Source organism: Hyperolius riggenbachi, chromosome 3 (genome assembly GCF_040937935.1).
Source record: "Hyperolius riggenbachi isolate aHypRig1 chromosome 3, aHypRig1.pri, whole genome shotgun sequence".
Taxonomy (NCBI): Eukaryota; Metazoa; Chordata; class Amphibia; order Anura; family Hyperoliidae; genus Hyperolius; species Hyperolius riggenbachi.
The window spans coordinates 55,941,475-55,962,587 of NC_090648.1; the positions used below are offsets into that span (position 1 = coordinate 55,941,475).

Sequence of the window (21,113 nt, forward strand, 5' to 3'; positions counted from 1 at the left end):
AAAGTAAACCAGAGATCTTGAAAAATAAAGATTTGATACTTACCCGATGCCTCCTCCCGCCCCATGAACACGTTTGAGTCCCACGCCATCCTCCCTCGGTCTGCCATTCAGCCAAGGTAACTAGCTCAGTCGGGTCAGTCCGGGTCTACTGCGCATGTAGCTATAATACAACTTTGGTTATAGTAAACATGTTTTTTGGGCAGCACATGCTTCATATGTCACTATGAATCCCATGATCAGCAGCTCTTTTCAGGCTGTTTGTGAGCTGATGCCTGAAAAAATTTGTAAGACAAGAAGAATGGCACCAGCGCTGGATATACTATAGTACTGTAAGAATAAGCAGCCTGGGGAAAATAAGGAATAATGTGAATGTAAACATAAGAGGCTGCAGCATTACCACTTTCACTTTGCAATCACTGATGAAAGTATCGTCACAGTCCACCCACGGGATTGTACGCACTCCCAGTTATCTCTCTTCCCTTGTTAGCAATGGTGCTTGGAGTGCAGTACGGGCTGCTCTCACTTGTAGTGCAGATCAGAGCAGACCTACTTGTTGCAAAACTAAGAAGAATGGAGAGGAGAGTGCTAAGCCCCGCCTGCAGAGAAATCGGAACCATTTGCATTACAGATGTGAGTGGTTTAACATGATTCTCAAACTAACAAAAATTATTCCAAAAAACTGCACCACTCCAAAATGAATAAATTCCAATTATACCATCTTTATTAAACTACAAAAGCGCAATAAAAACACTTAAAACTCACAGTGGCAAGGTAGCCATGAATATATATAAATCACAATACAATGATATAAGAAATCAATAATGGTCAAAAATCACTGTAAATAAACAGTCCCACATGTCTCAAAGTTACAGTCAATGTCTGTATATACATCCACTGAATATTATGATAAAATCACAAGATCAGTATAGAAGATCAGCAGCCATCAGTAAAAATGTGCAAATAGCATCCCCCACGCCCAACATGCCTCTCTGATTACTTTTTGGTGAGCCCTATCTTATACACTTGTCAGTGCTTCCTGCACTGTCCTCGTTTCATACTTTCTTGTTAGCACTGCATTGCTGCTCTTACCTACAGTGTTCACTGTTTCGGTTTTCTTGGTTCACACTATTTTGGCCTTTACTTCTTCCCCTCATGGGGTCTGATTTGGGGACTACATTCTGATTTCTGTCCACCTTCTGCACTTTATATTGCTATTTGCACATTTTCTTCTTATCTTCTATTCTGATCTTGTGATTTTATCGTAATATTCAGTGGATGTATATACAGACATTGACTGTAACTTTGAGACATGTGGGACTGTTTATTTACACAGTGATTTTTTGACCATTATTGATTTCTTATATCATTGTTAGAGATAGCCCGAACAGTTCGCATGCAATTGGGTTCGCGATCGAAAGCAAACTTTATGCGAGTCTGACCCGCCCCCTATACTACATCATTGGGCTAAACTTTGACCCTCTACATCACAATCAGCAGACACATGGCAGCCAATCAGGCTGCACTCCCTCCTGGAGCCCCCCCCCCCCTTATAAAAGGCAGTAGCTTCGGCCATTTTCTCACTCTGTCTGCTGCTGATTTTAGTAAGAGAAGGGAGAGACATTGGAGAGTTAGGGAAAGCGTTAGTTAGGAGGTCTGTTAGCTTGCTCCTTGCTGATACTTATTGCTGAAAAGCACCTCCAAAACAGCTCTTTTGAGAGCGAATGTTCTTGTGATGTGTGTTTTTTTTTTTTGTGTGTGTGTGTGGCCCACTGACACTTGCATATACAGCCCTGTCTGTCACAGCTGGCCCTTGCTAATTGCTATACTGTGCCAGGTTCAGCACATTTACTAAATGTTCTGTGTAGGTAGCGCTCCACATTAATAGATGAATACAGGATAGTTTGTCCCCTTTAGGAACGCACTCAACCGTTCAGATGGACCACTGTCAGACTGGGCAATCACGTATTGTAGATGTTCCTCGGTGGCATCCGTCCGTGGAGTCCTTATTGCACTGCACGTTATCCGTGTAGAATGATGCCTCCAATATGGATAGATGAGTCCAATGTCTTCAATACTCCTCATAGAGGGTAGTTGTCTCCAATGTACCTTGTTTAACAGACTTCATCTGCATATCTGGCAATCATCTGCAGATCTGAAAAAACATCCTGGTGGATCTGATCTGATACACCATCTAAGTAGCCGAGTTCGGTAGTCATGTGCCTTAGAAGTAAGAAGTAATTTGCCCCTTGAGAATGAAGTTCTTCCAGTTATTGCAAAGTGCTGGACTTGTTCAGTCATTTGTTTGAGCCTCCTTATATATTTCCAGCTCCGCGGACACAGCACGCTCGAGTGATTGCCAGCCGGAGGAGGTGGAGGAGTCTCCGCTCTGAGCAGCTGAGCAGGAAGAGAGTCCGCTCTCTGGAGACATACCCCTCATTTGTGGTTCCCTTTAAGGGGAGTAAATAAGGCAGCGATCCACCATGAATACACCTCTGTGCTTACCTTAGGTAGTATTTTTCTCCGGTCTGGTATCCTTCAGAAACTCTGCAGCCACAGTGTAGCTGAATAACTCCCATACCACAAGCCCCGCACTCACTATAGCTGATAACCTGCCATACCACAAGCCCTGCACTCACTATAGCTGAGTAACTCCCATACCACAAATCCTGCACTCACTATAGCTGATAACCTGCCATACTACAAACCCTGCACTCACTATAGCTGAGTAACTCCCATACCACAAGCCCTGCACTCACTATAGCTGATACATTCCCATACCACAAGCCCTGCACTCACTATAGCTGATAAACTCCCATACCACAAGCCCTGCACTCACTATAGCTGATAACCTGCCATACTACAAGCCCTGCACTCACTATAGCTGATTATTATTATTTATTGTATTTATATAGCGCCAATATATTACGCAGCGCTGCACAATAGATAAAAGGGTTAACATACAAGGTAGGACATACAGGAAACTCACAACAAAACAAGATCATGCAAATGATTTGATAATACGGTGTCATAGGTCAAAATAGAGACTGTTCTAGTCCACAAGAGGGGTGATTGTCAGTAAAATTGCATAATCAAGTTGGAAACACTAAGGCAGATGGCCCTGCCAGAGGCTTACAATCTAAAGGGTGGGGGTGGAGACAATAGGTGCATCTGTTGAGAGGGTGTCTAACAGAACATATTATGGTGCTGGTTTAGGGGGGTATGTGAGCATGAAAGGGTGAGTCTTGAGAGCTTGTGTGAAGGTATTAAAAGTGGGGGCGAGTAGTCTGGTGGCTGGAGGAAGCGATTTCCAGAGAGCAGCTAATTGCGGGTGCACCTGGCATTCCAGAGGCCACAGGAAACACGGAGCGAATGCCTAGGGGTAGGATGGATAGGAATAAGGTTATGCCGAGGGGGTGTGTGGGTAGAGTTTGGGTGGGTGGAGGGAAGGGAGGTGCATGGGGGTTGAGGGCCAACAGGGAGTCTAAGGACAAAAGGGGAGAGGGTGCAGGGAAACAGAAGGGGGACAAGGTGTAGAAGGAGGTGGAGGTAGAGCATGTGGTGATGGGGGAGAACGAGATGGGGAGGGAGATGGCTAGGAAATGGTGGAGGGGTAAGGGAGTGAATAGGAGGGAGCATTTTGTACTGATGGGATAAGGTAGGATGGGGTGTGGAGAGTGGAAGCATAGACAGGGGGACAGCAGTTAGACCAAAATGAGGTAAATGTCACCAATGATGTGGCTGAAGGGGTTCAGCAAAGTTGCATCAGTAATCAATCTGGTAAGGAGAAGTCCACAGGAGATCAGCAGTGAAGTTGGCAGAACCTCAATGATGGCAAAGAAAAGGAAAAAAAATACAGCTGTGTGTGATTGGTAGATGGGGTGTCTGGATGGTAATGAAGTAGCTTGTCTGGAGGTCAGCAATGGATCAGTTGATGGGGAGTTCAGCAGTGGAGCAGCCAGTGAAGATCAGCAGTAGTGTGGTTGGTGAGGCACGGTGAAACCATCAGTAGTTTGGTAAGCGGGAGAGCAGTGCTTACATTTAGCTGGCTGTATGTTTAGGTGGTGTATGTTCAATATGGTATTGAAGGTCTTTCAATGCAGGGTGTAGAAAATCAGCAGCCCAGAATTTTGTGCTAGTTCACTTCTGTTCCCTTCTAGCTCAATTCTGGTATAATTCGGTTTGTCTAAAGTACCCTTAAAATTAATACCCTTTAAATTTATACCCTTAAATGTATACACTGCTGACCAAGGTCATGCTGACTATATGACCTGCTAATATATCCCTGACTAGATTGATGCTAACAAGCAGACTGATTGCAGCTGTGAATATACTAGACACTAGACTCTAGCCACACAGGGGCAGGGCCAGTCTAAAGATATGCAAATTGTGGCTAATGAAATGAAATAAGCAAATGGTAACACAGGAAGAAGCCCCAATTATTAACACTTATAATTAAGCAGATTGATGCAGAATTTAGAATTTAAGCATACAGCCAGGAAAATGAAACAGTTGCATACCATAAAAGCAGATTGATGCAGAATTTAGAATTTAAGCATACAGCCAGGAAAATGAAACAGTTGCATACCATAAAAGCAGATTGATGCAGAATTTAGAATTTAAGCATACAATTTAAGCATACATTCCCATACCACAAGCCCTGCACTCACTATAGCTGATACATTCCCATACCACAAGCCCTGCACTCACTATAGCTGATAAACTCCCATACCACAAGCCCTGCACTCACTATAGCTGATAACCTGCCATACCACAAGCCCTGCACTCACTATAGCTGATACATTCCCATACCACAAGCCCTGCACTCACTATAGCTGATAACCTGCCATACTACAAGCCCTGCACTCACTATAGCTGATAACCTGCCATACCACAAGCCCTGCACTCACTATAGCTGAGTAACTCCCATACCACAAGCCCTGCACTCACTATAGCTGATAACCTGCCATACTACAAGCCCTGCACTCACTATAGCTGATAACCTGCCATACTACAAGCCCTGCACTCACTATAGCTGATAACCTGCCATACTACAAGCCCTGCACTCACTATAGCTGATAACCTGCCATACCACAAGCCCTGCACTCACTATAGCTGATAACCTGCCATACCACAAGCCCTGCACTCACTATAGCTGATAACCTGCCATACCACAAGCCCTGCACTCACTATAGCTTATAAACACCCATACCACAAGCCCTACACTCACTATAGCTGATGACCTGCCATACTACAAGCCCTGCACTCACTATAGCTGATAACCTGCCATACCACAAGCCCTACACTCACTATAGCTGATAACCTGCCATACCACAAGCCCTGCACTCACTATAGCTGATAACCTGCCATACCACAAGCCCTGCACTCTTTATAGCTGAGTAACTCCCATACCACAAGCCCTGCACTCACTATAGCTGAGTAACTCCCATACCACAAGCCCTGCACTCACTATAACTGAGTAACTCCCATACCACAAGCCATGCACTCACTATAGCTGAGTAACTCCCATACCACAAGCCCTACACTCACTATAGCTGATAACCTGCCATACCACAAGCCCTGCACTCACTATAGCTGATAACCTGCCATACCACAAGCCCTGCACTCACTATAGCTGATAACCTGCCATACCACAAGCCCTGCACTCACTATAGCTGATAACCAGCCACACCACAAGCCCTACACTCACTATAGCTGATAACCTGCCATACTACAAGCCCTGCACTCGCTATAGCTGATAACCTGCCATACCACAAGCCCTACACTCACTATAGCTGATAACCTGCCACACCACAAGCCCTACACTCACTATAGCTGATAACCTGCCATACTACAAGCCCTGCACTCGCTATAGCTGATAACCTGCCATACCACAAGCCCTACACTCACTATAGCTGATAACCTGCCATACCACAAGCCCTGCACTCACTATAGCTGATAAATACCCATACCACAAGCCCTGCACTCACTATAGCTGATAACCTGCCATACCACAAGCCCTACACTTACTATAGCTGATAACCTGCCATACCACAAGCCCTACACTCACTATAGCTGATACACTCCCATACCACAAGCCCTACACTCACTATAGCTGATGACCTGCCATACCACAAGCCCTGCACTCACTATAGCTGATAACCTGCCATACCACAAGCCCTACACTCACTATAGCTGATAACCTGCCATACCACAAGCCCTGCACTCACTATAGCTGATAACCTGCCATACCACAAGCCCTGCACTCTTTATAGCTGAGTAACTCCCATACCACAAGCCCTGCACTCACTATAGCTGAGTAACTCCCATACCACAAGCCCTGCACTCACTATAACTGAGTAACTCCCATACCACAAGCCCTGCACTCACTATAACTGAGTAACTCCCATACCACAAGCCCTGCACTCACTATAGCTGAGTAACTCCCATACCACAAGCCCTACACTCACTATAGCTGATAACCTGACATACCACAACCCCTGCACTCACTATAGCTGATAACCTGCCATACCACAAGCCCTGCACTCACTATAGCTGATAACCTGCCATACCACAAGCCCTGCACTCACTATAGCTAATAACCTGCCACACCACAAGCCCTACACTCACTATAGCTGATAACCTGCCATACTACAAGCCCTGCACTCGCTATAGCTGATAACCTGCCATACCACAAGCCCTACACTCACTATAGCTGATAACCTGCCATACCACAAGCCCTGCACTCACTATAGCCGATAAATACCCATACCACAAGCCCTGCACTCACTATAGCTGATAACCTGCCATACCACAAGCCCTACACTTACTATAGCTGATAACCTGCCATACCACAAGCCCTACACTCACTATAGCTGATCCACTCCCATACCACAAGCCCTGCACTCCCTATTAGAGATGGCCCGAACCATTTGCAGGCAAATCTCTGTGGGTACTGTACTACTTCCACGTCACTATGACCCTGAGTAGTACGCCTGCACTGGCCCGGCCGTGCTTGTCTTTGATCGCGCGCCTGTTGTCGGGCACTCTCCTCGCATGAGCGTGACGTCACTCATGACATCATGCACATGCTCAGTAACTTCACGGCAACAGGAGCGCGATCTAGGACGCGCACCGCCGGGCCAGCGCAAGCGTACTACTCAGGGTCATAGCGACCTGGAAGTAGTACATGGTGAGATGTCCGCCTGTGAACGGTTCGCCGACATCTCTACTCCTTATAACTGAGTTACTCCCATACCACAAGCCCTGCACTCACTATAGCTGATAACCTGCCATAGTACAAGCCCGGCACTCACTATAGCTGATAACCTGCCATACTACAAGCCCTGCACTAACTATAGCTGAGTAACTCCCATACTACAAGCCCTGCACTCCCTATAGCTGATAACCTGCCATACTACAATCCCTGCACTCACTACAACTGATAAACTTCCACGCCACAAGCCCTGCACTTACTATAGCTGAGTAACTCCCATACCACCAGCCCTGCACTCACTATAGCTGGTGTGAAGGTTTATCAGTTTGCAGTAGGTAGAAGGTATCGGTGTATACACGTGAATGAAGATTGTTGCCTGCAGAGACAGCACTCAATCACTCCTGCGACAGGTCAAGGATGAGTGCTATATAGACACATCGCAATGAGGAAAGAGATAGCAGAGTGGCTTACAGGCAGGTAGATGTGGGATTGTGGTGGTGGGGGGGGGGAGTGAAGAGGAAGCACTGGGCTCGGGTGTCAGTCAGGCGGTATCTGTATGCTGTGTCAGGGGACACCTGGTCACACACTACATTCTTGGCTGAGATGGTCCTGAATGGCCTCCTCGGCTGAGTGTCATCTAACACATGTCAAAGAAATGAACAGCGCTACTTAAAAACAGATAAGTGCCTACCTGCAAAAGAGTGCAAGCCCCACTTGTGGGATAAAATACACACCTAGCATACACATAACCTGTCTACCACTGGAGGATGTTGGTGTCCTGTAACAGCTTGCATGCAACTTGTTAAGTACTCGTCCCTCCCACTGCGGAGAAGTCATCCCCCTATGGGAGGGGACCTAACACTAACTAAATCCTAACCTATGCATATGCATAGCCTGGGCGCGCTACCAAGTAAAATCGAAAATTTAAAATTGCGCAAAAGGTGGATCAGCGCATCACCAGGCCGCTTCCTAATGGCCTACAATCAGAGGTGTGCTGAGCCCCCCCAGAAACTGCAAACGCACCTTGAACTCAAACAGAAGCTCTGCATATACACCAAAAGCAAGGCTGCTAAGTGGGAGCAGCTGACCAAAAATGAAATTAGTACATTGCAAAGAAATGATCAGCGCTACTTAAAAACAGATAAGTGCCTACCTGCAAGAGAGTGCAAGCCCCACTTGTGGGATAAAATACACACCTAGCATACACATAACCTGTCTACCACTGGAGGATGTTGGTTTCCTGTAACAACTTGCATGCAACTTGTTAAGTACTCGTCCCTCCCACTGCGGAGAAGTCATCCTCATATGGGAGGGGACCTAACACTCACTAAATCCTAACCTATGCATAGCCTGGATGCGCTACCAAATAAAATAAAAAATTGAAAATTGCGCAAAAGGTGGATCAGCAGATCACCTGGCCGCTTCTGAATGGCCTACAATCAGAGGTGCACTGACACCAGAGGTGCGCTGACACCTACTGCTGAAATACAACAGTATTTCGGCAGTATCAAGTATAGCGCCTCAGTCAAGGCGCTATACTTGATACTGCCGAAATACTGTTGTCCCCATTTATTGCCTGATGAAGCGGGCTTGGCCTGTGAAACGCGTTGCACCTTTGGGGTACCGTATAATAAATGTGTTTGTAACTATTCAGACAGTTTTTCTTGTCTGCTTTCTGGAGGTAAGCCCACCACTTCCTCCACGCAATTTTTAAGAATTTTATCCGATTTTAACCTGCTGGCGCCTCTGTTTTTCATACTGCTGCTTTGTGAGATGGGTAAGGGATAAATTACGTACGCCGATTTCACCTTCTGGGAAGGGGGTAGAGGACATCTTGTTGCCCCCTTTATGCTACAAAGGGGGTTCCAGATTCCACCATGTGTTACCACTGGGGTCGGTTGTAGTTACCCCCACCTCCTCCTAGGCACTGGGGGTGGGGATCTTCAGTCTGAGGGCAGCCAGTGAACAGTCAGTCAGATGATGGGGAAGGCTGCTGACATTAGTGTGAATGAGTGGCTGTGTGACTGTAGCTGGAGGGCAGGCTGGGTCATATCAGATCATACAGAGGATGCTAAGCAGTGTGTGTGCTGTATACCTACACAAGGACAGCACCATATCCCCCTGCAGCGTCGCCCATCACAGTGTGGCCATACTGAAGGGTATCCCTGCTCCCTCCTCTTCCTGTGATTCAGCTTTGCAGTGTGAAGGTCGGCAATGGCATCTGGTATTTTGTGGCAGAATCTTGTGGCGTGGATGGAGGTGAAGGGAAGTCACCCTGTTGGGATGGGGAACAAGCCAAGTTGCTGCGGGACTATGCAAATGTATGCAGATTAACCACTTCACCCCAAAGCGGTTTTTACCCTAACGGACAAGAGCGATTTTCACCTTTCAGTGCTCTTCCCTTTCATTTTCCAAATAGCTCAATTACTACTAATCACAATGAAATGATCTATATTTTGTTTTTTTCACCACCACTTGGGCTTTTTGGGGTTGATATTTGTTTTCAGTAATTACTTTATTTTCAATGCATTTTAAAGGGGAAAAACTAGGAAAAAATGAAAAAATACACTATTTCTCCAATTTCATCCCTTATCGTTTTAATACAAACACTGCTACTGTACATTCAACCCACACATTTTATCTGCCTATTTGTCCTGGTTATCACAAGATTTTAATTACCGGTATGTTCCTAGTACAAAGTATGGTGACAATATAGTATTTGGAAATAAAGGTGTATTTTTTCTTTGGTGGGTTTTTTCCCCACTATTTTCACGTGCACCTCCACGGGAACGCACGCGCGGGAGCGCGCACAGCGGCAGCAGCGCTGTCTGACTTATAAAAACGTCCTGGAGCCATTAAGAGGCTCTAGCAGGACATTTTTATAAGTAAGCTTTGTCATTAAGTGGTTAAAAATGGGCCAATCTTATCCCACCCCAGCTTAATTTGATTGGTCCACTTTAAAGTCAAACTGCATACATTTACATAAAATGTACTGTATTTTACATCAACTAAGAATTAATTGTATATCATTGACCATCATCATACTACAGACGTGCAATGTTACAGAGTGCTCTGGCTACAAACACTGAGTTTAGAATGGCCACATTAATTATAAGAATGCATTTATTTATTACAGTAAATCTGGATTGATGCAGTTAATAGTACACCATATATTGCACGCAGAAGAACAAAATACATCACACTATACCGCTGATATTCAGCACATTATTATTTTTATTCATAGAGGACCAGCATGTTCTGTTGCGCTGTACAACATTCAAATCATACAACAATGGGGAGCATAGACACATGAGCAGCTCAACATACTGTACAATCAGGACAACCAGTGACAAGTCCAGACACATACAATTGATGTGTAGTTTGAATGACATTACCACTACTGAATGATGTTCATTTGATAAATTGCCCAGAAACAGGAAACAAAAAGGGAAAGGGGAGTTCACTGCCCTTGTGATCTTACAATCTAGAGGGTAGTGGAGTTGAGACACTGGGGGAGGGGGCACAGGGGTCAGCAGATGGGCAGTGAGTTTTAAATTCTAGCTATAGCAAATTATAGGCGTGTCTGAAAAAGTGTGTCTTGAGGGTATGTATGAAAATTTCCAGGCTTGGAGCATGAGTTGTGGTAGAGAGTTCTAAAGGAGAGGTGACACTCATGAGAAGTCCTGGATGCAAGAGTGAGAGGAGGTGACAAAGCTGGACAACAAAATGGTCTCTTGGGAGGAGCGAAGGTTCTGGGATGGATGATATCTGAATATTAATGAGGAAATGTATGGAGGGGATGGCCTATATAGAGCTTTGTATGATAGTGTTAGGAGTTTGAACCAGGGCTGTGGAGTCGGTACAAAAATCATCCGATTCCTCAGTTTATGAAACCACTGACTCCTACTCTAACTCTGACTCCAGGTACCCAAAATTGCCCTGACTCCGATTCCTACTCCACAGCCCTTGCATGGCTATGGAGTTGGTACAAAAATCATTCAACTCCAACTCCGACTTCTCAGTTTATGAAATTACTGAGTCCAACTCCAGGTGCTCAAAAATTGCTCTAACTCCTCGACTCTGACTCCACAGGCCGGGTTTGAACTGGATCCTTTTGGTGATTGATAGCCAATGGAAGAATTGGCAGAGAGGGGCAGCATCAGAGGAGCAGGAGGAGAGGTGGATGAGAGGAGCTGCAGAGTTCAGTAGGTACTGGAGAGGTTACAGTCTGTTTTTTAGTGGGCCACAGAGTAGGGTATTATAGTCATCATGACAAGACATGATTAGAGCATGTACAAGCATATTAGTAGCCTCTTGTGTAAGGAGGAGACAAATTCTGGAGATATATTTGAGATGGAAGTAGCAGGAGATTTTTAATGAGTTAATATGTGGTTATATGAGAGCTCAGAGTCCAAAGTTAACCCCTGACAGCGAGCTTTTGGAGTTGAGGTTGATCGGGTATTTTCTAAATTAATTGTAACTGTAGGTGGGAGAGCAGAGAAAGCTGGAGGAAATGTCACAATTTCTGTTTTGTTCATGGTAAATTTGAGGAAACGGGATGACATTAATGCAGAAAAAGCAGACAGACAGTCAAGGACTTGAGATAATAGAGTAGGGAGCTCAGAGCTAGATTTGAGTGTCATCAGCATAGAGATGATACTGCAAACCAAAAGAATTGTAATTGTCCCAGGCCACGAGTATAGATGGAGAAGAGAAGTCCTATTCCGAAAGGTCCTAGAACGAAGCTTTGTGGTACACTAACAGATATATTATTATAATCGAATTGGATGAAAGTTGGTGCCACCAAATGCATGCCCGACCAACAAAGTGACCAATTTCGGGATGGAAATTGTTCGCATTGTCCATAACGCATGCTGCAAAATGTTGGACCAAAGTTGGTTGGTCGGTGTGCGGCGGGAACAGCGTGCAATTTCCCAACAAAACCATCCGCTGCTTCGCTGCGATGTCCCCCCTAATGCCCGTCGTGCCAATGTGTAAACTTTACATGTCTGCGGCCTCCATTTATCCCCTGCTGCTCCGGGTGCACTCTCCTCTCCATACATGCACGCCCCACGTGGTTTCCTGGTAAGGGTGTGCGTGTGACGTCACACATGCGCACCCTTACAAGGAAACCACGTGGGGCGTGCGTGTATGCGGAAGAGAAGAATGTGCCCGGTGCAGCGGGGGACAAGCGGAGGCCGCGGACGGGTAAAGTATACACATTAGCACGACGGGCATTGGGGGGGAACAGCGGTGAGGCAGCACAAAGGGCTGATTCCAGATTGATTTCAGCATGAAATTGATTGGGAATCGGCCTGCGGTGTATGGGCAGCTGACATATCTTTCTCTTATCAGATTTGATGAGAGAGATTTGCCTCTTGGTGGAATCTGCCCATCATCACTAGACGTATGGCTATCTTTAGTAGACAGAAAAATCAGACAATTCAGAATAGATGTGTCGTTCCAGCAGTTTGGAAGCAAATGTAAGAAGTGAGACTGGATGATAGAGAGGACTGTAGCGTCCAAAGAAGGGTTATCTTATCCAGAGTAATAACTTTATTAGCCACTTTTATCACAGGAGAGATACTTGGAGATGCATCAGATTTCCATTGTAATAGGTTTTATTCTGTTGCATAATGCAGAACCGTTTTCAGCAACAGCTTCCCACATTTATCTATGGCATTTGATTGTAACACATAACAATAACCTGTCCACCTCGCCACCCCAGAATTCCTGGATCTCACTTCAAGCCCAAAACACCTGTATCCAATCATCTGCTTCCAATTTACATTTGTGGTACAGCACTGAGGCATTGGGGTATATCTGCACTATTTGTGCTGGAGTATATTATGACCTGGGAGTACATCTGACTGCTAATACATTACCGTTTGCTGCGATCATGTTTATAACTTCATGTAAAATACTTGCCCATCTTCCTTTGTCAGGATCTAACAATAAGGATCTATAAGGCTACCCCTAAAATTATTTAGAGCAATCAGGAGATCCCTGGAAGATCCCGTCACAGTCACAGTGATCCAATCTCTCTGAATATCAGTCCTGTGTGTGTCCAGCTTACCATTGCTGGAAGATAAATCCCTCTCTTCTCATCTTACTGGACTGTGTGCATTCAGCTCATATCTCTTCATGTTTTCTGAATATACAATCATATGAAAACACATAGGAACCCCTCTCAGCCTGCATACTAATTAACTCTACTGTTGATAAAAAGTTTATATTTCTTTCATATCCTAGGAATATCTGTGTATTGGGGTGTTCTCTGAATAAAGATTTATAGTGAAACAGTATTTAATTGTATAAGATTTGATTTATTTCAAATTACAGATTTACTTTAATCTTTACAATGGAATAAATAGAAAGTGAACACAGGGGAAATTGTAACTGGGCGTAGTACTATATGTACCCATGTTTATCTTATCATGACACCTCAGTTCAGGGACTTTAATGCTTTGCAAGTCAATCCACTGAGCAGCATGAAAGAGTCCTCAGGATTCTGTGTAAATATGCTGCCATGTGCACCTAGCGAGAAATAAAAGAACGCTTATGGCCAAAGCATTTTGCAAACTCAATACAATAATAGATCTTATCACCAGTGATGAGAGAGGGATAAGTGAAACTGCTGCACTCCACACCTCATCCTCCCTACTTCTGACTATGTTGGGGAGATGGAGAGCAGTATGCTGTGGCCAGTTCATGTTCGCTGAAGGCCCTTTTCCACAAGTGGCAGAACTGCGTGCTCAGTGAACAGTTACCAAGCAACAGCGAGCAATTAGATGCGAGAGACTGAGACTCTTTTCACTGCCTATCAACTGCTTGAGGAAAAGAGCCCTAAAGGTGGAGCTATATTTCACTAACCCTTACTTATCACCAGTGTGAGATCGCGCATGAGTGACAAACCAAGCTTTATATGCAAAACATTTCCCACACTCAGCACATGAATATGGCTTCTCACCAGTGTGACATCTCTCATGAGTGACAAGACAATTTTTCTGTGCAAAACATTTCCCACACTCAGCACATGAATATGGCTTCTCACCAGTATGAGATCTCTCATGACTAATAAGATTTGATTTCTGTATAAAACGTTTCCCACACTCAGCACATGAATATGGCTTCTCACCAGTATGAGATCTCTCATGACTAATAAGATTTGATTTCTGTATAAAACGTTTCCCACACTCAGTACATGAATATGGCTTCTCACCAGTATGAGATCTCTCATGTCTAATAAGCTGAGATTTCTGTGCAAAACATTTCCCACACTCAGCACATGAATATGGCTTCTCTCCAGTATGAGATCTCTCATGATTGACAAGCTGATATTTCCTTGCAAAACATTTCCCACACTCAGTACATGAATATGGCTTCTCACCAGTATGAGATCTCTCATGACTAATAAGATTTGATTTCTGTATAAAACGTTTCCCACACTCTGCACATGAAAATGGCTTCTCACCAGTATGAGATCTCTCATGTCTAATAAGCTGAGATTTCTGTGCAAAACATTTCCCACACTCTGCACATGAATATGGCTTCTCACCAGTGTGAAACCTCTCATGATTAACAAGATGTAATTTCCGTGCAAAACATTTCCCACACTCAGCACATGAATATGGCTTCACACTAGTGTGAGATCTCTCATGATTAACAAGATGAGATTTCACTGTAAAACATTTCCCACACTCAGCACATGAATAGGGCTTCTCTCCAGTATGAGATCTCTCATGTATGACAACCTGTGATTTGCATGCAAAATATTTCCCACACGTGGAACAGGAATAAGATCCTCCAGCAGTGGGAGAGCTGTGCTGGGTATGAGGCCCCTCAGGGTTAGACAGGTGAGGAGGGTCTAGGGGAAGATTTGGGGTAATCAGGATATCTGTAGGAGACTCTTGTCCAATGACATCATCATCATCCATTGTACAGTAAGTGGATACAGCGAGACGAGTCTCTGAGATGTTCCTGATGCTGGGACTCCGTGCTGCAAATAGAGAAACATCATTGTTTCCTGTTAGAGAATTCTGATGGAAGGAACAATTATCATTAGGGATGGTTAGTAAGCGGCTGATAATACCAAGCTGATGCAAAGGTTATACCCCTTGTGGGGGTTTTTTCGCCTTCCTCTGGATCAACAGGTGTATGTGGGGGACGGGCTGGAGTTGTACTTTGTACTGGTTGAACTCGATGGACGTATGTCTTTTTTCAACCAAAATAACTATGTAACTATATATAAGAAATAGACTAGATGCAGTAGCTGCATAACATTGCATAGAATTAGAATACAATTTGCACCATCTCAGAGTTGTTGACAATGACATGTCACTGACCTTCACTAGTTATCAGCCTGACAGAGAACTGTGCTCATTACAGGTGGCAAATCACATGACAATAACTTATCTTTGCGTTCATATTTTATCAGCGAAGAATTCCACTAATCAAACTCACTTCCTGACAAATTTGATTACCTGCAAAGAATTTGCATTACATTTGCAGAAAAGTCAGTTATTTGCATCTCATTGACCCTCCCTACAGCTAAAGCATTGGCCGTACTTGGAATAGCAGTAAATTGTAGAGCTTGATGAGACAATGGAAGCAATATTTTACTCCTGTGACAACAGACCTATATGTACTTATAGCAAGAATTCTGTGTCATGTTTGTAGAGCAATGGGCTTTCACTTACACATTCTTACTACCATTGTATCCTCGTGTCACTCATATGCCCCTTGTAATGTACCTTTTCCTCTCTCTTGTTCCTAATTCTGCAAACGATATTGTGACATTACACAACACTAAATTATAGGAGCTGCGAGGTAAAGGAATTATCCATTTATGTCGTAGAGATCCAAAACAACTAATACTTCTGTAGCTGGATATTAATACTTACATATACTGTATACTCCTATACATAAGTCACCCCTACTGCAATCAATCTGTGCACAGTAATGTGCAGTGACCATTATCAGCTTGTTACAGTCCAATGACACTAACTCACCTGTCACGACAGAACCAAGAAAATCACGATCATAATCATTTTTTGTACACAGATTGTCAATTACAATCCAATTTGAGGTTGCATTGTGTAGGGACAGGACACTTGAGGTCTGTTCTCCACACCAGAGACAAAAACCTTGTTCCTAAATTACAGTGTGTTCCTATTGCCTGGAAGAAAGCATCCCCCTTTCAGGGAGCTTACAAATAGGTGTAAACAAGCCAGTTGGTGTAGTGGCATGGCAGAGCAGCCCTGAAACTCAGCAGGAGGGCAGCAGAATGGAGCCACACGCCACCCTATTAAAGATAACTGTACTTCATTAGTCTGTCCTAAGAGATGTTGTACTTTTGATCAGTATGATAAAATTTAGCTGAATTGCTAGCGTCCTGCCGAATATAGCTATATCTTTTTCACTGGGCTGACATAAGCAGCAACCACGTCATTAAACTTCTCTGTAACGGAATGCCCTACAATATCCACACTTAGTACTAAAGCGCTGAAAATTTGACAAATCATGAATATGTCATTACTGTATAAAGCGAAATATGGATGATCATACTTTTTAAGAGCAATTTTTCACTCCAAATAGTCAGGGGTCTCCTACCCTCCAGTACGGGGGCCGGCTCGGAGTGCCGCCCTCAAAGCAGGGTTGTATAAAAGAAGAGGCTCTGGAATTCAGTCACAGTTCTCCATTTTGTAACATCAGTGAAGGAACCTGGAGGCAGCCAGAGAACTCCTGAGGCCGGCTTCCATTTTAAATGGACTTTTAAAGGACAACTGAAGTAAGAAGAATATGGAAGTTGACATATTTATTTCCTTTTAAACAATACCAGTTGCCTGGCAGCCCTATTTGGCTGCAGTAAGCATGAAGCTAATCTTCTCAAACAGGGCCGGATTTAGGACAAGGCCACTAGGCCATGGCCTAGGGCACCACAGAGGAAAGGGCACCAAAGCAGCAGGCTGAACTTATGCAGCATTTGCAAATCTTGCAATGCAGGGAGATCAGGCGAGCGCCTGACCGTGGTACTCTGCTGCTAACCACCTGTGCAGCAGCCACCTTGCTCTCTGTACACGCTTGCATTGTGGCGGGCGGCTATGGACTTGGGCAGCCTTGGAGACAGAGGGGAAAAGGAAGCTTCTGCACTGGAGATAAGCAGAGAAATGAGTGACACTGATGGCTGCTGCGGTGTGAAGGAAAGCTGGCTACCTATACTGAAAGGGGGGAAGTGGGAAAAGGAGTGATTAAGGGATACTATACTAGAGGAAAGGGGGAGGGGTCATCTGGCTACCTATACTGGAGAGAATTGGGGAGGGGTCATCTCACTACCTATACTGGAGGGGGGGGGGAGGCTGGTGACAGCGGCCTTGGGCGGTAAAGAGTACAAATCTGGCCCGGTTCTCAAATCTGACAATAATGTCAGAGCCATCTGATCTGCATGCTTGTTCAGGGTCTATGGTTAAAAGTATTAGAGGCAGAGGATCAGTAGGATAACCAGGTAACCGGTATAGTTTAAACGGAAATAAATATGGCAGCCTCCATATCCCTCTCACTTCAGTTGTCCTTTAAAACGAGAACATTCCACATGGACTATTACAAACAAGGGATTCAGACACCTCCAACCTATTAAGTGTTATTTTCTTCATTTCTGCTTTTTAACCTCCTTAGCGGTATGAACGAATATATCCGTCCATCACCGCCGGAGGTCGCCGCTCAGGCCCTGCTGGGCCGATTTTTGCAAAATAAAAAGCAGCACACGCAGCCGGCACTTTGCCAGCCGCGTGTGCTGCCTGATCGCCGCCGCTCTGCGGCGAAAGAGGGTCCCCCCAGCCGCCCGAGCCCTGCGCAGCCGGAACAAAAGTTCCGGCCAGCGCTAAGGGCTGGATCGGAGGCGGCTGACGTCACTCCGCTCGTCGCTATGGCGACGATGTAAGCAAAACAAGGAAGGCTGCTCATTGCGGCCTTCCTTGTTTATTCTGGTCGCCGGAGGCGATCAGAATGACGCTTCCGGAGCGCCCTCTAGTGGGCTTTCATGCAGCCAACTTTCAGTTGGCTGCATGAAACAGTTTTTTTTTAATTTAAAAAAAAACCTCCCGCAGCCGCCCTGGCGATCTTAATAGAACGCCAGGGAGGTTAAATTTCATACTGTTTGCTATGATTTTTTATAATTATTATTTATAATATTTTTGTTCTGTGGAGATCAGTAACTTATATTGTAACATTTTAAATTTCAGAATGACAAAAAAAGTCATTTTTATGGCTATTTACCTGATTTGAGTTCAGCAGAATGAACCTTGCTTTTCTGAAGAGACGTTACCCAGAGTGTTGTATTGTTTCAGTGAGTATAGATTGTGTTAACCCTTTCTTCTTAGCTCAGATTAGATAGCAGGTTCCTCTTTTCCCAAATAAAAGAGGTGGTGGCAGGCTTTTTACCATAAACATGTGCATAGTAGAGTGCTGAGTTTATAATACATTTCCTCCTGGCCTGTCTGTTTGCCCAATGTCAGCTGCTCCCGCACATCAACTGCATCCACAAGACTGGATGATCTGTGGGCTGAAGCAGATTGGGAGGATCTACGTGTTCTGGCCAGTAGGGGACACGTGACATTACCCTCTACTGTAACCAATCTATGTACAGTAATGTACAGTGACCAGTACAAGCTTTTTACAGGCCGGAAACACTAACTTATCCCCTACTGTGACCAATCTATATACAGTTATGTACAGTACCCATTATCAGATTATAACAGGATGGAAACACTAACTCATCCCCTACTGTGACCAATCTATATACAGTTATGTACAGTACCCATTATCAGCTTATAACAGGCCGGAAACACTAACTTATCCCCTACTGTAACCAACTGATGTACAGTAACCATTATCAGCTTATTGCAGGCCAGAAACACTAAGTCTCCCCATACTGTAACCAATTTATGTACAGTAATCATTATTGGCTTATTAAAGGTCAGTAACACCAAGTAACCCCCTACTGTAAACAATATGTGTACAGTAATGTACAGTAGCCTTTATCAGCTTATTACAGGCGGGAAACCCTAAGTCACCTCTACTGTGACCAATCTGTATACAGCAATATGCAGTGCCCATTATTAGCTTATTACAGGCTGGTAGAGCTAATTTAAACTACACACATGGTAGATTTCTATCACTTGAAATGATCAAGAAGTTTTAAATCAGGATGATACCATTTATTGGCTAACTAAAAAGAATAAGAATAAGCAAGCTTTCGGCCTTGCCTTACATCCGACGAAGGCTGCAAGGCCGAAAGCTTGCTTGTTCTTATTATTTTTAGTTAGCCAATAAATGGTATCATCCTGATTTAAAACTTCTTGCTTTTACTGATGGCTAAACGGGTACAATACCCTACTGCTAATACTTGAAATGATCAGTGATTATAACTACATGTGACAATTTAATGACTCTCACAATTGCAAAGTCCTTGCCTGATCAGCATTGTATTGCTGCTGCAAGATATAGCGGATGCTTCTCACTCCTTCACCACATCCCCTCTCCACAGAACAGAACAGGGAACTCCAAAGCCATCAGGATGTCTGTACTGTTATTGCTAGTAAGCTGTCACCAAAACACAATCAAGAATGATAGTTTAAGATGACAAAAATCTAATGAGTACACAGCATAACCCGAATCAGGCCAGTCTGTAAACAGGGACACAGTCACACCAGCAATAAAGAGACACATTTATTCTATATTTACTGCTGATTACTCACCTGTTCTGCCCTCTGTAACATCGTCCTCCTCTTTACTCGTCCTCATCATGTCACCCTCCTCCATAGACTGCTGGTCACTCCTTACATATGTCTCATCTTCTTCCTCTTTACATGCCCTCATCATGTCACCCTCCGCCATAGACTGCTGGTCATGCCTCACATATGTCTCCTCTTCTTCCTCTTTACTTGTCCTCATCAGGTCACCCTCCTTCATAGACCACTGATTACCCTGCACATATGTCTCCTCTACTTCCTCTTTGATTGTCGTCATCATGTCACCCTTCTCCATGGACTGCTGATCACCCCTCACATAGGTCTCTTCTTCTTTGTCTTTACTTGTCCTCATTATTTCACACTCCACCATAGACTGCGGGTCACTCTTCACATACATCTCTTCTTCTTCCTCTTTACTTGTCTCCATAATGTCACACTTCTTCATAAACTGTGGATCAACCCTCTCATATGTCTCCTCTTCTTCCTCTTTTCTTGTCCCCATTATGTCACCCAACTTAATAGACAGCTGATCACTTCCCATAATGGTGTCGTCTTCTTCCTCTTCAGTTCTCCTCCTAATGTCACAATTCTGCATAGACTGATGATCATTCCTCACATATGTCACCTTTTCTTTTATCCTCATAGTGTCACCTTCCTCCATAGACTGCTGATCACTCCTCACAATGGTGTCTTCTTCTTCCTCTTTAGTTGTCCCCATCATGTCACCCCTCACAAACATCTCATTTTCTTCTTCTTTGATTATCCTCACGTCACCCTCCTCTGCAGGCTGCTGATAACTCCTCACATAGGCCTCTTCTTCTTCCTCCTTAATGGTCTTCATCATGTCACACTTCTCCATAGGCATCTGATGATCAACCCTCACACATGTCTCTTCTTCTTTCACTTTAACAACAACACTTGCATGTATCAGTTCTCCACCCTAAGTTCACAAAATGAGAGCTAATTGTATATTATGTACACAGATAACAGCGTATGGAGAAGGATAATGTAATACAGTTTGGAGTCTCTGGGGACCCTCAGTTGTACCTACCTGATAATGGTGGGTGGTGGTGTGACCTGCCAATGGACAATCCCGAGAATAAAGAGGACCTGTACTTCTCTCTGATGGGTTTCTGTTGCTTGATTCATCT

The 21,113-nt window shown here is 44.4% G+C and overlaps 1 protein-coding gene across 1 annotated transcript in view; it reads right to left on the minus strand.

The window, feature by feature from the left end:
- Positions 1 to 21,113, minus strand: part of LOC137562627 (zinc finger protein 271-like) — a 53,615-nt gene that overhangs the window by 25,674 nt on the left and 6,828 nt on the right. The window contains exons 4-6 of the mRNA XM_068274148.1: positions 21,014 to 21,111; positions 19,969 to 20,902; positions 14,193 to 15,212 (exon numbers count right to left, since the gene is read on the minus strand). Coding sequence (XP_068130249.1) covers positions 14,193 to 15,212; positions 19,969 to 20,827 — 1,879 coding nt within the window. The 5' untranslated portion in view covers positions 20,828 to 20,902; positions 21,014 to 21,111. The remainder of the gene's footprint in view (positions 1 to 14,192; positions 15,213 to 19,968; positions 20,903 to 21,013; positions 21,112 to 21,113) is intronic.